General features: G+C 49.3%; 1 protein-coding gene across 3 annotated transcripts in view; it reads right to left on the minus strand.

Moving 5' to 3' along the window:
- Window positions 1-9,839: 9,839 nt before the first annotated feature.
- Window positions 9,840-18,503, minus strand: part of MAP3K9 (mitogen-activated protein kinase kinase kinase 9) — a 75,339-nt gene continuing 66,675 nt past the window's right edge. For all 3 annotated transcript variants that reach the window (XM_037127387.2, XM_037127381.2, XM_053673358.1), the window contains one exon: window positions 9,840-17,629. In XM_037127387.2, the coding sequence (XP_036983282.2) occupies window positions 17,145-17,629 (485 nt within the window). In that variant the 3' untranslated portion in view covers window positions 9,840-17,144. The remainder of the gene's footprint in view (window positions 17,630-18,503) is intronic.

Below are 18,503 nucleotides of genomic sequence, written 5' to 3' on the forward strand. Positions count from 1 at the left end.
CATCAGGGTCTTTGAAATTTAAGACTTCAGCATTGAACCTCAATTAGCCTTCACTCATTAATCAGCTCCACATTTTCTGCCTTTCCAGGTTTACGAGCAGAAATTGGGGCCTAAGAGACACTGTCAGCCAGAATCCCAAGGGACTCACTTCCGCACCTTGTCCCAGACAAACATTAGCCCCAACAACATATTCTTATGAGAGCTATGCTGCCAGGCAACTATGTGATTGGGCTTAAAGTTTACCCACGCCACTTCCTTCTCCCAGCAAATGTTACCCCTAGACCAGGGAGCAAGGGGGGCACCATCGGATATGCTTAGGGATGGAATCTCTACATCAAATCATTCAGCAAAACCTGAGCTCAAAAAATGGTGACCATTTATCTCCTCTTCACCCCAGTTCCTGCCACCACCACGTCCTGGGTGTTGGGCAGAGGGCTGCCTCCTTTGATAGCGACAACTTTCTCTATCACTCACATCAATCCATTCTCCGCTCCACAGCCAGAATGATCTTTTCAAAATTCAAAGTCAGTCATGTCACCCATGAAGAAAGTCATTGATTTCTTTCAGTTTAGAAGATCCAAACTCCTTCCTGTGACCTAATGGGCCCCCAGGGCAATTCTGTTCTCTCTGGACAGACTCCTCATCTTTCGGGACTCAGCCTAAATAGGTGGTTCTCAGTCGGGAGCAATTTTGGCCCCAGAGGGACATTTGACAATATCTGGGGACATAGTTAGTTGCCACAGTGGGGGTGGAGGGTGCTACTGGCATCCAGTGGGCAGGGGCCAGGGATGCTGCTGGACATTGGACAATGTGCAGGACAGTCCCCACAACAAAAGAATTGTCTGGCCCACAATGTCAATACTGCCAAAGTTGACGAATCTTGGCTTAAATTCATTTTCTCAGAAATGTCTTCCCTGAGCATCTTTATCAAAAGTTGGTTCCCATGTCCCTCATTCTTCACCTTGCTAACCACAGTCTATAAATGTGTTTTTGTTCTTTTTCACACACTTGCATGTTCCACCAGGTTAGAGACCAAGTATGTCTTAGTAGGTGATCAATACATATTCGTGGACCATGTGATCTCACTCATATGTGGAATCTAGTGAACAAACTGAACTAACAAGGAAAATGGGGCAGACTCATGGAGAGCAGGATGACAGCTAGTGGGAGGGGTAGGTTAGGGGGTACAGGGATTGAACAAAAAAGAAAAAGGACTCATGGACATGGACAGCAGTGTGGTGAATGCTGTGGGGAGGGAGGTATAAGGGGACTAAAAGGTAATGTAAAAAATACAATAAAGATTTTTTAATGAAAAATGAATAAATATTCGTGGAAATAAGAAGAGCAGGAAGGAAGGGAAACAGGGAAGGAGAAAGGGCTGTCAAGGGCAAACAGCATCCCTGCCCACTCTTTTGAGCCTCTAGTGGTATCATTCCTACTTTCATCTTCATGTGGAAAATTTGCCCTTCAACTTGGCCAGTTGCACTGGCAGTTTTACTAGAGAATAAGCTCAGTGGACTTTGAAACATTTTTAAAAGTCGATGGAAAGGGGGTGGCCTGAAGATGTCTGGACTTCTTCAGTATAGACTGCTTTCTTCGAACAAGTCCCCCTGAGAGTTGAAGCAGGCCCACTTCAGTCCCCAGGGCAGACCCGGCCCCTACACAGCGCCTAGCACACAGACCGCAGGCTCCGACAATGTGTGTGAATGAGTGAATGAGTGAATAACTATCAGAGAGGAACACGCACGAGCCCCAGCCTCATTACACCCACTTCTCTAGCACCTCCTAAATCTATTCAGAGAGACGGCTGCCTCACCCCCACCTTTTAAGGATCTAGCTCCTTTTATTGCTGACCCTTCAAAAAAGCATTGCCAGTAAAAATTTCACTTCTGGAAAAGACTACTCTCCTTTGTCAGCTATTGCAGAACACCCTTGAAGAAAAAATAAGCTTGGGCTCCCAGTGTTCCCAACACCCATTTTTAGATCCTCACACAAAGCCCAGACATTGACACTGTTCTGTCATCCTGTAAGTAGCCAGCTCTCTGGAAGGTAACCCCTGCTCCACCCCCATCCAATAACTCTGCGCCAGCTTCCTCCTCCCCCAGTTGGGGCTTCCAGGGACCTGTGGGAGTGAGCTGCTGGCTGTGAGGTTTCTACAATGCACTCGTTTACCGGAATAAATCTGCCTAAATTTCCCTCCTAAACCTCAGAGATTAATGTTATCTTATTAGCAACACAAAATGGAAAAGACTGAGCTCTTTCAGTGTAATCTGCTTAGTTGCCGAGGCTGCAGGGAGCTTCTCCAAGGAATGTGCTTGGCTTTTGTTAGAGGAAGGAGGGGAAAAAGTCCAACATTATATTCGGCATGAATCTGCCTATCTAATTTAGATTGTGAAAACCCAATTGATTAAACCCTGGGCCTATCATTTTTCTCCAAAGGAGTCTACAAATAGCATTGCTGTTAGGAAATCTCATACCACAAAACTCACTACAGCAAATTCTACCTTTATTCTGTCTCTAGATACCACACCCCCACCATCCACTTTTTATTCTCACCAGCGCCATCTGGTGGTGATTCAAATCCTCTCAAAGGGAGTCTTCAATATTTTCTTCTGCCTTTTCTCCTTCACTTCTTCCAACTTCCTGCCCTTCTTACTTCCACGAGTATTTATTAACGATCTACTAAGTGACAAGTGCTGAGACAACAAAGCTGAACATGACAATAAGATGTACTTGGTCTCTAACCTGGTGGAACATATGAGTGTGTAAACAAGAACAAAAACACATTTACAGGCTGTGTAAGGGTGCATATTTAATCTATTGTATTTATCAATCCTATTCAAAAATAAAACTCAGGAATTTAAAAAATAGTAGTTCATTTAATGGTAATAATAATAATAATAAGCCCATTAAATGTTTAACAAGCATTTTAATGAAAAATAACTATACATTCTAAAACGAAAAATATATATGAAAAAAGTGTCATTATTTTAGATTTTTGCGCATCTCTCTAATATCTGTTTTAATAAAAGACAGAGAAATTCCCATCTCTGTTTCTGCACTCAATCTGTTTCAACATCTTGTTCTTGGTTGAAACATGTGAAGGAGATGTGGCCTCACACACTTACTTATGCAGTTGGGAAATAGAGGAGTATTAATAGCCTTTTCGGATAATCACAGGCTTTCTGCTTTCATACTATACCAAAACTCAGCAAGTTACAGTTTCTTAAAGGTTAGTTGGAATGTGGAATCTGAAATCACAGTCATGAACTTTTTGTACTACCAACATTGAAATTGATTGTCCTATGTGGGACTTTAAATTGATGGATTTTTAAATTTATTTATCCTTAGAGGGGAAGGGAAGGAGAGAAGGAGAGAAATATCAATGTATGGTTGCCTCTCGTGCATCCCCTGCTGGGGACTGGCCTACGACCCAGGCATGGGCCCTGACTGGGAATCGAACCAGATTCTTTGGTTCGCAGGCCCGTACTCAATCCACTGAGCTACACCAGCCACGGCAAACTGATGGATTTTTGAATGCATGATTTTGTAACTTCATTCGCTGTCATATGGAAAATACCGGTTCACTGAATTATACAAATTTTCCAAGTGTTGTCACATTTCATTATATGACATCAAAAAATCATGTTCATTAATAACACTACCAATCTTATATAAAAAAAAAAAACAACCAAAAAAGAACTGAAAAGCTGTCAAGCTCCTGAGAGACTCACATTTTCCAAAATCCTAATTTTCACTGGAAAGCTCAAATTTGATCCTTGGGAACAAATACTGTCAGCTGATTTTCTTGAAGTAACAGTCTTAGTTTATTTATTTTCAAGAAAACATCTGCCAAGTACACAAGCCCGAATAAGCCCAGCTTGTCTGACGATCGTTGTCTCGAGTGAAAATGATGAACTATGAAAAGCAGCAGCTAATTTGGCCAGGAACTCAGTCACATCTGTGCTTTTCCTCACGACAACCCTCACACTAACCTAAGCAGCAAAAGTGCCTTATGCGAACTTCACATCGCATCGCACAGACTGTTACAAAGATGTGCTCGTGACTCCGTGTGTTACTGCGAGTGTGTGGTGCTGGTGAATACAAGGGGCACTGTCCAGGTTGCTGTCACTGCCGTGACTTGTGCCAAGGTACCAGGAGTTTTACCCACCATTGCTTTCTCGTCCCCCTGGGGCAGATACCAACGCAGTGAACCAGCAAACAACTAGCTAATACTATTGGAAAAATAGAGTTTCAACCTCACAGACCCCTAGGGGTTTATGGACCACACTTTGAAAACCATCGTCCTACCAAGACAAACCTCCAAATGTGGCTGCCACAGGAAGGCAGGAGGGACTGTTAATATTGTCATTAATATCATTTGCTCAGAGGTGAGGGTCAAAGAAAAAGATCCCTATACCCAGAGCCCATCTCCTAAACCCTCACCCCACAGGTTCGTTTCCATTGCTCGGTACCCTCTCCTCATTCCCCACGGAAAGTCTCCTGACAGACACGTTGCCTCTCTCAGCCCAGGGCCCATGAAACCGCAGGGGTGGAACCCAGCCAAGCACCTGCTCCACCTCCCACCCAGGCTAGAATCCATCTTGTCTATTTCTCTCCCGGTTATCACCTAACCCTAGCACTTAAGATAAAGAAAATTGTTCAGGAACAAAGCATCCTGTGAGGTGAGGAATGCGAGATAAGCAATCTGGCAGAGGATAAAAATCCCCTTTATATGGGCTGCTTGTAATGCTTGGAATCCCTACAACCATTAACACCCTGTGATGGTTTCTGTCTTCCTCATCTTTCCGGTCTAAACTTGGATGCCTTTCTTCTCTCTCTCTCTCTCCCCCTCTCCCTCTCCTTCCCCCTTTCTACCAATTTGTAGATATAAATGGTGCTGTAATGCCCACAAGTCAGTCACCTGCCGGTTACAGATGTAGCTACATACATGCACACATATAGTTTCTGGTGCCTCCTTTGACTGTTGCCTTACCTGATTCTCCCCACTAGATGGTAAACTTCAAAAAGGCAGTAGTCATTTTCTGTCTTGATCGCTCTCCAGCATTTTTAAATGAGGGAGGGGGTGATTTATGCCTTATCACATTTTTACGCATTTTTAAGCACTTGCCTCTGGATGGGGCATGCCTCTCCATTCGCCACTGTCCCCCACCCCACCTCACTGTTAGAACAAGGCATCACTCACTGACCTGCCCAGCCATGAAAGAAGTGGAATTTGCCCGAGATGTGTATGCATCCCGGACCCGAGCAGGCCCTCCAGAAGTATTTATCAGAGGGATGATTCTTTTCTCTTCAGGTTGGGTAAAGCACGGACACGATGGGAGTCTGTGCGTCTGACCAGCCAGCCTTCCCCAGCCAGTATTTGCAGGGGTGCCTCTGTGCACGATCAACTGCTCCCGTGCCTCCCGGGGAGGTTCACCTCACCAGGGCCCCTGTGACCCTCCAGAGGGCAGAACCCGAGTCTCTCTGCCTCTCTTCCCTTTCCCTCTTTCCTCTGCCTACTTCTCCTTTGCCTCCTCCTACCCCAATTCAACCAACCACTTAATCTGCCAACCCCTTAATCGGGTTAGAGTCAGTTTAGGAACCTGGGTAGGTAGCAGAGTGTCTGTTCATAAAAAAAAAAAAAGTCTCTGAAGCAGGAGGCCTCTGTTCCAGAAAGATCGAGGCTTACAGGAAGCTGGGAAGTAAGTGTGCAGTCTTATGGGAGGGAAGGGCAGGGAAACTGTGGCAGGAGCTGGGGAAGGGACCTGAGCACAATGGGCCCTTGAGGCCAGGCTAAAGGAAGCAGGTCTTTTCCTTCAGACACTGGCATAACAGGAACAGACCTGTGTTCCATGAAGGGCTAATCTACCTCAACCCTCCTTTTTCCCCCTTATCACAAAGAAGTCTCCAGGGCCTGCCACTGAGCCTGCACGCGAGGCCCTCCTGATTGGGCCGCTGCAGCGTGACCAGTGTCTGAGAGAAGGGGCGGGGCAGAGCAGCAGAGGCCCACCCTTGGCCACCACCCCACTTCTGTGAACCAAAACACACTCTCCAACCTGAGCTGGTTGGACTAGGTTGGGTGGGGACCGGAGGGCTCGGAGGATTAGCACAGCAGTCCTGGCCTACATGGAGCACATTCCACAGTGAAGCAAACAGGGTGTGGTGTGCCTGCGTAGTCCCAGCCCAGCTCAGAGGAGTGTGTGTGTGTGTGTGTGTGTGTGTGTGCCCTCTAGGAGACCTGCTCGGTACTTCCTCTCGTAGAACTTCTCTGCTCCTGTGCCCTCACTAGTTTCTGCTTGCATTCTGCAGGTGACTCACCATTCCAGCAGCATCTATCTGCCGGGAGGAAGGGAGAGATTCCAGTAGGACTGGAAGCTGGACCTGGACCAGGCCCCAGTGCTGCCCCCTAAGAGCAGGGCTTCAGCAGTCTCTTTCTATACTGCCCGGGGCAGGGGCACCCTCAGAATCAGTGGCCTGGGCTGCTGGAATATCTGCAGAGGAACCTGGTATCATTGGGAAGTAACCCCAAATGACTGCATTCACCTTTGTTTTGTCAAAGGTAAAAGTAACATATGGGTATTCTTTATAAAGGCTTGAAAATTCCAAAAGCAAAAAAATTTAGATCATCCATAATACTATTCCATAACAATAACAATTACTCTCTTCTTCTTTATGCCTGTCAAGTGTATTTACGTATTTTTTTCATTGATTTTGAGAGAGAGAGAAGGAGATGGAGAGGAAGGGAGAGAGGGAGAGAGAGAGAGAGAGCGAGCAATTTGTTGTTCTACTTATTTATGCATTCAATTGCTTGACCCTGGTATGTGGCCTGACTGGGAATTGAACCCACAACCTTGGTGCATCGTGATGATGCTCCAACCAACCGAACCACTCAGCCAGGGCAAATGTATATTTTTCAAAATTGGAAAGAAAAGGAAATATATTTTCTCTATATAATTAGAATAGCATTATTTTTCAAGTTTTTGTTATCCCACCTTTTAACTTAAGAACATTTCCCTATTTCCGTAATTATTCTCGAATCATCTAATGTTTTTGGCTACATAACACCATATACGGTCACATCACAAAGTCAGAAACAGGAACCTAGCCCGAGGTACCACAAGTACAGTTGTCCCTCGCTATATCGTGGTTCACTTACTGCAGCTTCGCTGTATCATGGGTTTTTAAAGCCTGTGATACAGTGAAGCCGCAATAAGTGAACCTGGATACAGTGAGGGACAACTGCAGACTTTGCTGGTGAGCACCCACACAGAATTTTATATGTTGGGAGAATTACGTAGGTTTAAGAGTGTAGAAAGTGTTTGAGAGCATATGAAGTGTTTATAAGAGTGTGGGAAAGGTTAATAAGAGAGTGGGAAAGGTTTATAGGAGTGTGGGAAGGGTTTATAAAGCCTTAAATATGTATAAACAATAAAATAAATGTAACGCTGCCACTTCGAGGATTTTCACCTACCACGGGGGGTCTCTGGAACATAAGTCCCGTGATAGGTGAGGGATCACTGTAGTCACTTCCAAAAGAGAGACAGAGCGTGCTGCTTGCTCTGAGGGCCCATGCGCCCCTCTCAGTCCTGTGGGACTCAGGCCAGGTGGTGCGCCCTCCACGAAGCCTGCGGATCTCCAGTTCAGGCCACACCAGGCCGCGGTGCTCGCCTGGCACCACCACGGCACTGACCACCTTATGTTAAACGAATTTCCTTATGTTTCCATCTCTCCCATCACACCACGGGGTCTCCGAGAACCGGGCTCCATCTGAACCAGCGGCGACTCTCCAGGGTCCAGCTGGCACCTGGCCCTAGAACACAACACATGCCCTGCAAAGAAACAGAGTGTACGCAGCCGCTGGAGCTAGGCATTTAGGCCCGCCATTCTCAACCTTGTCCATCTCAGGGCCCACAGAAACTAATTACTAAAATGCTGCAGCACGCCAAAAGATATACTTTTTTGCCTACCTGATGGAAAAATAGGCATAATTTTGATTCATCCATGCTGGATGGCTATAGTTGTGGTGGCTATTGTCTTTTTTTTTAATTCGATGATCTCAGGGAAAAGAGGTCAGTGCCCCTGACGAGACTGTCAGGTACTTCATGTTTTAGAAATCCTCTCGGCTCACCGTTGTGCCTCTTGCCGCTGTACTGTGGCACACTGGTGGAAGATCACTGGTGGAAAATCACTGGTGTATCACGGTTTCTAACTTGTAAAGAGACTTCATGCTCTAATTGACCAGATTCTTGGTGGAGTAAAGAAGAAGGTGGAGGAAGCCCCCAAAAATCTTGTTGGGGTCACCTGTACTCACTTGAGCCCTCCTGTAAACAACGCTGGGATGACCTGTAAATGCGTCTTTGTCCGTGTCTGACTCATTTAGACGATGCAAGCGCACGTGCTACAATCAGACAAGTCCCAGCTTCACTATGTGACAGTGTGGCCCTGGGCATGTCACTCCACTCTTAGCCTCATTTTCTTCCATACGAAACAGAAATACTAATGAGATCTACTCTTAAGAATGTTAAGATGTTATAGCCCTGGCTGGTGCAGCTCAGTGTATTGAGCGTGGGCCTGTGAACCAAAGGATCGTGGTTTGATTGCCAGTCAGGGCACATGCCTGGGTTGCAGGCCAGTTCCCAGCAGGGGACACATGAGAGGCAACCATACATCGATATTTCTCTCCCTCTCTCCTTCTCTTCCCCTCTAAAGATAAATGAATAAAGTCTTAAAAAAAGAATGTTAAGATGTTGCAAATGGGATAATGTAGGTCAGGTCCTAGCACACTGTATCTGGTTTTCACGAGTGAATGGAATTTCTGGGCCCGTGTTATAAAGCTAATGCCACGTGACCACACTGCTCCCCAGAAACTTGGAACAACTTATATACGGGACATGCGCACAGCACAGGGCACCTTTCATCTTTCTCAGCAAGGAGTTTGGCCAATCTATCACCATCACCCAATCTTCCTCAAAAAGCACATGTGGGCCCTGGACAAACCTACCTTGAAATTCAGCAATATGTCACCTTTCTGTTCACAATCTAAGCATCCGGCAGAGAACCCCACCTCACTGTCACCCCTCCCCGGGGGTTGCAGAGGACAAGCACAGAGGGAAATGAAAGGTCAGGGCATTAGGGCATGACAGTGTCGATACAGAAGAACAAAAGCCGTTTTCCCACCTGCACCTAAATGATGAAATAGGGCACTAAAGAGGCACAGAATGGCCCCAAACCAGATTCTTCCCATCTGCTTTTACCCTCACCCCCACCCAACACACAACCGTTCAAGGTAAGGGCACAACACTGTATTATGATCAGCCTGCTGTAGAAGTGGCCCAGAGAAGTGAAGTGTCTTGCCCCAGGTCACACAGCTAACAAGTGCCATTAGGAGTGTCAAGAGCACAAGGAATCCGTGACCCACAGCCAACAAGCCTGGTCTACAAGGATAAAACTCCATCTGTGTTTGCATTCTCACCCCCCTTCGCAATGTCACCAGCAATGTCCGGGTGGAAAATGACAGAGAGCAGGAGACAACACACGTTCGTCAGGGGCTCTGAAGCCAGAGCCCATGAGGTGTGCCAAAGCCAGCTGGGCAAAGAGACTGGGGCCTCTGGACGGGTGTCGTTCAGCTGCAGGAGGCCACCGTGATCCCGGTGAGGGTGCTGGGGCCTTCCGAGGCTCCTCTCCCACCTCTGCTCTGCACCATACCCCTCTCTCTGGTTATTTTTTTCCTACATAAAGAAATTCCCCAGAAACAGCCAGGTCCTTGGACATCTAATTTAATTAAAAAGAAAAGAGGGGAAAGGACAAGTTTATAAAGCACTGCAGTGGACCGGAAGTCATTGTTGTAACGGTTTTATTCAAGTTTGTGTGTGCTCTGGTGGCGAGACCAGGCTGGGACCAGCGTCACACTGTAACACGAGAAGAGGTTTAGCCATCGGACCAAGCCTGCTTGGCGTCCCTCGCCAACAGTTTACAGTACCTCGGAAAAGAAAAAGCCAAAGAACCTGAAAACTCTCCTTCAGGACTTCTATTTTTAAATATTGTTGACAAACTACAATAACTTATATCCCAAAGCAAAATGGGAATTCAAGGACACGTGGACAGGACACTGGAGCAGGAAAGACCGAGGGATGAAACGTGGGGGCTGATTACAGAACAGAATGAACACGTGTGTGAACTTCCGTGTTCCCGAGACTCAACGGCTCGAACAGACAGGAAAACCCCCAAGAAAGCTTTTTTTGTGAACTAGATAAAACGCATCTCCAACCCCTTTTTTATCATAGACTAAATTTTTGTGTGAGCACGTGAGCATGTGTGGATGGGTGACGAGGAGAAAGTTGGCGAGCGCAGCAACTCCCTTCTTTGCGACAACTGGGTACAAAGGGCACATGGGTCTTCAACACAACAAAAAGGCAAAAGCCTGACTTCAAGTTCCCAAGGAGCTGCAATAAGGCTTCCAAATTCAAAAGACTTGGAGGGATGTGGGTGGCAGCTGAGGCGGAGTAGTAACGAGGCCGCTGCGGCTGGACACGGAGGAGCAGGGCCCAAGGGCTTTCGGGGGAGCTGGGAGAGGAGCTGCGGAACTGATATGTTCAGTCCCTGTGTGGAACCAATCCCTGAACAGTCACGGAAACGGTGGCAGAGAAAGCAGCCGGGAGCAGGGAGGACGTCGGCCAAGTGTGGGGAGTTGCTAGTGTGCCGGGTAAATCCAGTGACGAGGACAGGTGGGTTAGCCACGGAACACGCTGCTTCTTGGACAAAGAGCCATCTGTGAGCTTAGGTGGGCCCAGGCCAGGCTGATTTTATCCTGGGGCTTCTAAACAGTGACCCCCAATGTGCTCAGAGGAAAATAAGAGCTCGGGGCCAAGCAGATCAGTAATGTTGCTTCCCAGCTGTGTGGCCTTGGGCATGTTTTCTCATTATCTGAGCCTCGGCTTCCACATTTCAGATGGGGGTCATATGTTCCCTCCCAGGATTGTTGTTGAATCAAAATAGTAGAAATTAATAACTATAATAAGCCTCTAGGGTTATTATTATTATTAACAATAACAAACCTCTGCCCCTCTAGGACAGCACCTTCCACACAGAGGAAATGGAATGGTTTCTTACAATTTCTCACTAGTCCACACACCCAGGTCCAGATAAACCCGTGCCTCACTCTGACAGCGACGAAGAGCCACAGCCAGCATGGCCCCCGGGGCTGGAAGCAGAGATGAAGGACAAGAGGAACAAAGATGAGACCAGGGTGATGGCAGTGAAAGGGACATGATGGCTGAGAGCACGGAGACCCGCAGGGCCAGGTGCAGGGCCAGGCACAGTGCGTGGAACAGCCCCCAGCCACTGCAGTCCTCTCTGCAACCTGGGAGGGAGGACGGGCACAATGGACGCACACCTCCGGGAGTTCAGAGATGTCCCAAAGAAGCTTAAGATGAGAACAAAATGGTCCTCTCTAATACGGTCACTTACTTCTCACCCTAACCCTAAACCACGCACACACTCCTCTAAGTGGCTTCAAGGAGGCTGAAAGGAAGCTAGAGAACTTCAAGGAAAAGTCACCCCAATTACAGGTCCAAAGGTGAAAACGGTCCTGAGGTGCTTCACTGTTGTAAACTGACACATTCCTGTTTAAATGCAAACACTCCGAGAAAATGACCCCTCACTTGGGACTTGTGGGCAAGAGCAATCAGACAAAACACCTAAGACCTGCTCCCCAATTCTGCCTGTGCACCAGCCCAGAGCCAGGTGGGAGGCAGGACCCAGGCTAGGGTGAGGTGGGTGAAGGGCTCGCCTCAGATGACAAATTGAAGGGGGCACCAAAGAGACACAGTCATCAAGAGGAATCATACTTCAATGCAGTATTCTAAAAAATGAAAATTAATGAAAGCATCCACTTTGAACACAATATTAGAATTTGAAATTCTAGAGTCAGGATCTGTCAACGCAGGTATCTGAGTGTGAAGTTCGGGAACACGAGCAACACATTACTTCTGCAGCGAGGTCTTGCCCTCCAGTAAGTGCAGACAAGCAACAACGTCGAGGCGGGGCTGGCACTCCCGTGGGCTCCTCGGGAAAACCCATCTGGCCTCTGGAATTGTTTCCAGTGTCCCGTCCTGAGACGCCCATCTAGTTGTCAGGTCCCTGCCTGCCAATCGATCTAGTTAAAACTAGGTTGTGGGTGTCTGTAGGGAGGGTGGGTCAGACCAATCAGGAGAAAGGTGGGTGTTTCTGAAACCTCGAGAGGCATGGAAAAAAACCTGGCTCTGGGCCCTTCTCTGCTTCTAGCTGCAGCTGGGAACTGAAGGCCCGAAGCAAGGCTGCGACAGGGGTGCAGGGAACCGCAGACAGCAAGAATCAGGAAGGACCAGTCCTACCAGCTCTACGTTAAGGACGCGAGCCCAACCTTTGGAAGAACGAATGCCAGGGCTCCCTCAGAAGCCCAGCGAGGCCAGGGTGCTTCCAGGGCCCAACGCTGGACATGGACAAAGGAGAGGGTGGGGATAGTCAGTGTCTCATCCAGACAAATGGAAAATACTCAGTCAACAGTCTGAGAGGTCTAGAAGATGCTCACCTGGCCTGCACAGCCAACCGGAAGCCCAGGGCTGGGTCAGGTTAATGGGGCACCTAAGCCCTGTTAATTAGCCTAAATCGGCCAGGACTCCAGCTTCTGCCTCCTGCCCGTTCAACTCCGGCGCCTGAGGTGGGGAGTGCGCAGGCAGCCAGGCCAGGAAAAAGCAGGGGCTGAGAACCCCCCAGAAGCCGCAGTGGGTTTTCCTTTCTGAGGTGGATCCTTATTAATTTGAATTCCTGATCTAAGGAAACAATGGTTTGTCTGAAGGGAGACGGGTGCATCTGGGAATGTGTTCCTACAAAACTGGCTGAACAGGAAACCCTTCTCAGGCCTGAAGCTGAGGAGAGGCCCGTGGTCTAGTAGGTTGAACCATGTGAAACTGCTTTTTTCCTAGTGGTTTCTACCTACAACCCCTTGCCCCACCCCACACATATACATGATTTTCCTCCACAGAGAGAAGTGATCTAGCAAGACAAGGCTGGCCCAGGAGCTCCAGGCCCACACATTTTAAAGTTAGAAGGACTTCATGCTTCTTGTAGGGAAGGGAGCAGCGTCCTCAGTTCACGGTTGGGCTGAGGTCCACAGACAGGGAGAGACATTTGCAACGTCACACGGCTAGTATGTGGGCAGCTCAGATCAGCACATTCCTGAGTCAAAGGCACAGGCTTAATGAAAGGAAAAGGTCAGGTGCTGCATTCAGAGGGGCCTGCCACACGGACACCTCACCCCTGACGCACACCATTCACAGCCACCCAGTTTCAGTACCCGCTGCTCTGTGTTTTGTTAAAAGTGAGCTTGAAGAGTTCGCTTTTACTCAGGAGGTGTCTCCCTCCTTGTCGGGGATGAGCGGCTGAGGTCCCACCATGGGGATTGTAGAGCAAGAGTGTTGACAAGGTCAGGCCTAACTGCCCTTGGGGTGTCTCACCATGTCCCTGAGCAAGCGTGGCCTGAGGGATAAGGGCTTTGTGAGGACGTCCATACCATGACCCATATCCCAAGGGCCAGCAGATCCCTTCCCAAAGATTCTTCCAGGAACTGGGTGGATTCCAGTCTGTAGAGAAATAAGACTCTGGGAATGCCTCCAAGAAATCAGGGACCCCAAACTGTCGTTCTGGTGCTGCTCCAACCACTTGCTGCTCTGTAGGACGGGGATGACCGCCTGACAAGTGGGGGGATTTGGAAGGCTGCTCGTAAACATCAGGTGCTACATACATGCAGAAGAGCACATGCCTGACCACAGTCCCTATGAATCATGCCAAGCCAACTCCCAATCACTCCTTTTCTAGAAGGCAAACGAAGACACAGCAGGTGAGTCCTCTAGAAACAAAGGGGGTGAGAATCACACTGTCAGCTTGGGCAGTTTGTCCTAGTCACGCCTGCTGGAGCCGGAGCCGCAGCCGCAAGCCTCAGCGACCTGCTGACACTTACTCTTGGTGCCCTTGTGAGGGAAGCAGCTTTTACAGGAAGGGAATCTGAGACGGGCGAAGAGACAAGCCCGAGGTCAGACAGCAAAAGCAGAACAGGGAGCAGAGCCAACTCGCTCAGGTCTCACAGCCTGGTGCCCGACTCAGCCATCAGTCCAAGCAGCTTTTTAATTTCTCTTCACCTGGATCTTTGTCTTTAAGCATTTCCCCTTCTCTGTCAGCAAGGACATCTAATGTAGAAGGAAAATGATGTAATTTTGTAGAGGCCGGGAGGAAGGGTTAGCGTTATTCCAAGTCATGAGAATGTAAGATATCATCACCACCATATCACGATCACCACCACCACTACCAGACCCTTGGGATACTGAAGGATGCAAAGTTAAGAGCACCCATCAAAGCCTCTTAGAAGTAACATACAAGATATCTGGGACATCTATTCAGCCCCGGAAGTGATCTGGACACCCAAGGCTGTAAACAAAGGATAATCCTGTTCAGCATCAGAGGAAAGAGCCCACAGATCCAAGGAGAAGGGGCAGAGGGCAGGATCTGTCTCCTATCACCATCTCCCACGTAGCAAGCACCTGCCAAGAGCAAGGAAGTCTCAGAGGAAAGTGAAGAACAGGGAAAAGGGAGGCCACTCTTGCCACTGCAGAGGCCTGAGCCCCAGGTTCAAGGCCTGATCCTGACCATGACCAAGGGAACCTGAGTGGACGGAAAGCAGCTCAAACCTGTTACTATACAGGATCCTTATCCCAGTCTTGCCCCACAGGGAGAGTGTGGTGGGCGGGGGCCCATCAGAGAGAGACGGTAACTCCTCCACCTGCGTGGGAACTCACCGAAGAGTTTTCCGAATAACTCTGCTGCTCTGGCAGGTCCAATTCTTCCCTTAGCAGAGACCCGGCCTTCCCGTCTCCCCCTGGATGGAGGAGTAAGAACTGGGTTCAAGCTGTCACTCAAAGGCAAGTAGCTGCCATTCAGTTTATGCTACACCAGTACACTACCACTTCCAAGAAAGATGGCTACAACCTAACACAATGACAAGTACAAAATGAGCAGGAAAAACCCCTGCCTCTCATACCACAGCGCACTGCCCAGAGCCGGCATGGTTTGGATTCAGCTATAAGCGGTACCCCACCAGAGGGCTGTTTAATGTTTACAGATGTGTTAGTGGCTTAGCGACTGGGGTGATGGACCGTGCAGGGGAAGGCCGCAGAACGACCGCCTGTGTCCCCCTCTCCCCACCAAGGACGAAGAGGGATCACTTGGCCGGCTGAACTGCTGACAGGATCCAAATGATGTCTTTCTTACATGTGGGCTTCACTGAACAAACAGAGGGAGAGGGGTGAGATGCAACAGCAGACCCTGGGACACAAAATGGGTCACAAGATATGGGTCACAAAACCGATAGCGACTCTCCACCAAAGAGCAGGTGGGCCCTGAACCAAAGTGCCAATTGGGCTCATAAAGCAAGGAATGGTTTGAAAACCAAGCTCACCCCTTACAATTGCCAAGGCAGGACGTCTATCATAGTCACAGAGAGAGAGAGAGGAAGAGAGAGAGAGAGAGAGAGAGCAGTGACCGTATTTACCACTTGGACCTGCCTCCTGCTCTCCCCATTCTGGCACTCAGGCAGCGAGAGCAGGTTGGCCTCTAGTATCTCCCAAGGAACATTCCACGAGAAAACATTGGAGCAACATTTAGTCTTGAGGGGGGAGGAGCGGGACCTAAGGACTCTACTCTCAATCAAGTAGTTATCTCCCCACAAAGGCAACTGTTCACACTTGACACAGGAGGTCTCAGAGTGGGCAGAATAGTCAAGATACGCATGAGAAAGCTCCAGAAGCAGCTCAACATTCAAGTCAAGGGAACAAATTCCAGAAAGGTCAGGGTTGGCCACTCTTGTCCTTTCTACCCAGCTCGCAGTCCAGAGCCTAACATTAAGGGGCTACCTGGGCGCAGAGACCAGAGGCTGTGGTCAGGCTCCAGGTTGGGACTTGAAGGTTACTGTGCGTTGGTGGCTCACAAAGCCCCTTATAGACATCATCGCCTCACTACATCCATTTATGGAAGGTATTACTTACGGCTCCGTTTTATTTCAAGGGATTACAGCATGGATGACCTGGCTGAGGAACACCCCCACCCAGTTCCAATCCCAGGGTCTGGGACCCCCCACCCCTGACAGAGATGTCTACCAACCAATTACATAACCCGAAGTCCACTATTTCCAGGGACTGGAGGACAGATCAAGGGGAGGAAAGAACCCATGAAGATCAGACAACAAAAGGGACAGAGAGAGGAACTTTGTCTCTGGCATCCCAAGAAACTTAATCGTGGGATGAGCATATGTTTGTATCAGAACTGGTCTGACCACATCTGGGCCCCAGGTGGGAGATGGGTGCCGTCAACAGGTGCTGCTTTCTTCCCTCCTTTGAGTTTTTCCAGAAGGAACAAGGACAGACAGACTCTGTTACCCTCTTGACTGCAGCTCAACTGTATTTTCCCTAACTCCCACCCCCCTACCACTCACTGGTAGGCTCCAATAAATAAGCAGGGCGGCTAAGAAGTGCAGGCAGGTCGTACGGGGTCCACCAACTCCCACGCCCCACGCTGGGGCACCTTGCCTTCAGTCCTCCAGCTGGCGTGTAAGGGCTTAGGACACAGAAAAACTCATATCTCGCATCAAACAAGACTCTGATTCACGGGTGTGAACGTGGCAGAAGAACGAAACCAATCACAGAACATCCAATACTGGTGTGTTTGGGAAGGCTGCACTCAGGGCTGAGGGGCCCTGGGACTGGCTCTGGGCATACACAGGAGGATGAGGGGAGGGAGCAGCAGACAGTTTGGCTGAGTGACGCTGCAGGGTCACCCTGAAGGCGAGGAAGACTGTGGAGGACGGGGGATGTGCATGCACCCCTCCCTCCCCCACACAGCCAGAGCTGAGAGGCACAGCTCCTCTAGCGGACATGGGTCTGCAGGGCCGGAGACCCTCTGAAGTGGCCCTGCCTCCATCCCTTCCGTCTTCAAAGTGCATTTTCAGTGCAAGAAGTAGACTGGATCCCAGGGGGTCCAACTCTGAGAAAGGGCTGTGCCAGCCAGCTCCCCTATCTCTTCCTGCTCCCCCCAGCCCACCCCTGACGCTTTTCACACTAAGACCAGAATTCTTGCTGGATCTCATAAGAGGCAGGCCTGTGTGTGTTCAGTTCAGCTCGACACAGTGGCACAGTACTATCCTGACTCTGGCCCTCTGCATCCAGGTCCAGCAGCGTCCGCTCGGCAGGGGGCAGCGGCCCTGCTTGGAATGGGAGCAAGGCTGGCAGTCCAGGCCGCTCCTCCACAGTGCTGCTGCTGCTGGCCAAGCAGGAGTCCAGGTTGCTGGGGGTCTCTGTGCTGGAGCTGTTAGCCGGGGAGGTGCTGCGGGCATGGCTGGGGGACACAAACCACCAAGGGTCCAGCCGCTGCCGGTTGGCAGAGGGCCGGGGCCGAGGCAGAAACTCCAGGGTCTTGGGTCTCTCCAAGGTCGAGTTCTGCTGTGTGTTCCATCGCCTCGGGGTTGGGGGAAAGACGACATTGGGGTCAGGGAGACGGGGAAATTCACCGGGGTCTCGGCTGGGGCTGGGGGTTTTCAACATTCCTGGTCAAAAAGACAAAGAGAGAGGCATCGGATGAGGGCAGCTTGTTTCCAGGCCAGGCACACGCTTCTCCATCCCTGCCCTGCCACAGCCCTGCCCACTCAGGATAACACGAACAACAAGTATTCCACAAGCATCTACTGTGTGCCCTGTCCTGTGCTGGGAGGCACTGGAGATATCACACAATAGTGAACCAGAAGGTCATGGTCACTCACTATATCTGATAATGATAATGGGACATATGCGGGCTATGTCTGTAATCAAATTATTCAATGCAGATGTTGGCAAACTACAACTCACAGGCCAGCCACCTGTTCATGAACACAGTTTATTGGCCACAGCCACACCCTCTGCCTTTCCCACTGCAGCAGCAGCGCGGAGCAGTGACACCAGAAACCATGTGACCCACAAAGCCTGAAATACTTACTCTCTGGCCCTTTTCCAAAAATCTTCACTGCACCATCACTTAAGAAAATGTCTGTTCATTCACATCTCATCCCTTTTATAAACATGGGATGGGAACAGAGCTAGGTGTCAGAGATTTAAAATAGATGAGTGGTATAGAGGCCTCTATCTTCAAAGAGGTCACATATTTGTGTTTACCAACAAAAAAAAATCTAAAGAGGGGAGGGACAGCTGAATGGTCAAACACAATGCTCATTCACAGGCAACTCTTGCTGGAAGGTTATGGCCAACCCCTCTCCTACTAGATTAGAGGCGGTTCCCAAGTCAGACCCAGGTCTCCTGGGGAGGAAGGGACAGTGATGGAAAAAACCCAGGATGGGTGTACGCACGCCCAGGCGTCACAGGTGTCACATGGAGATGGCAGGCCTATGTACAAGGACAGCAATTTACCGGGACATACCTCTGCTTCGG

Source organism: Artibeus jamaicensis, unplaced genomic scaffold (genome assembly GCF_021234435.1).
Source record: "Artibeus jamaicensis isolate MK-2021 breed Jamaican fruit bat unplaced genomic scaffold, CSHL_Jam_final contig_851, whole genome shotgun sequence".
Taxonomy (NCBI): Eukaryota; Metazoa; Chordata; class Mammalia; order Chiroptera; family Phyllostomidae; genus Artibeus; species Artibeus jamaicensis.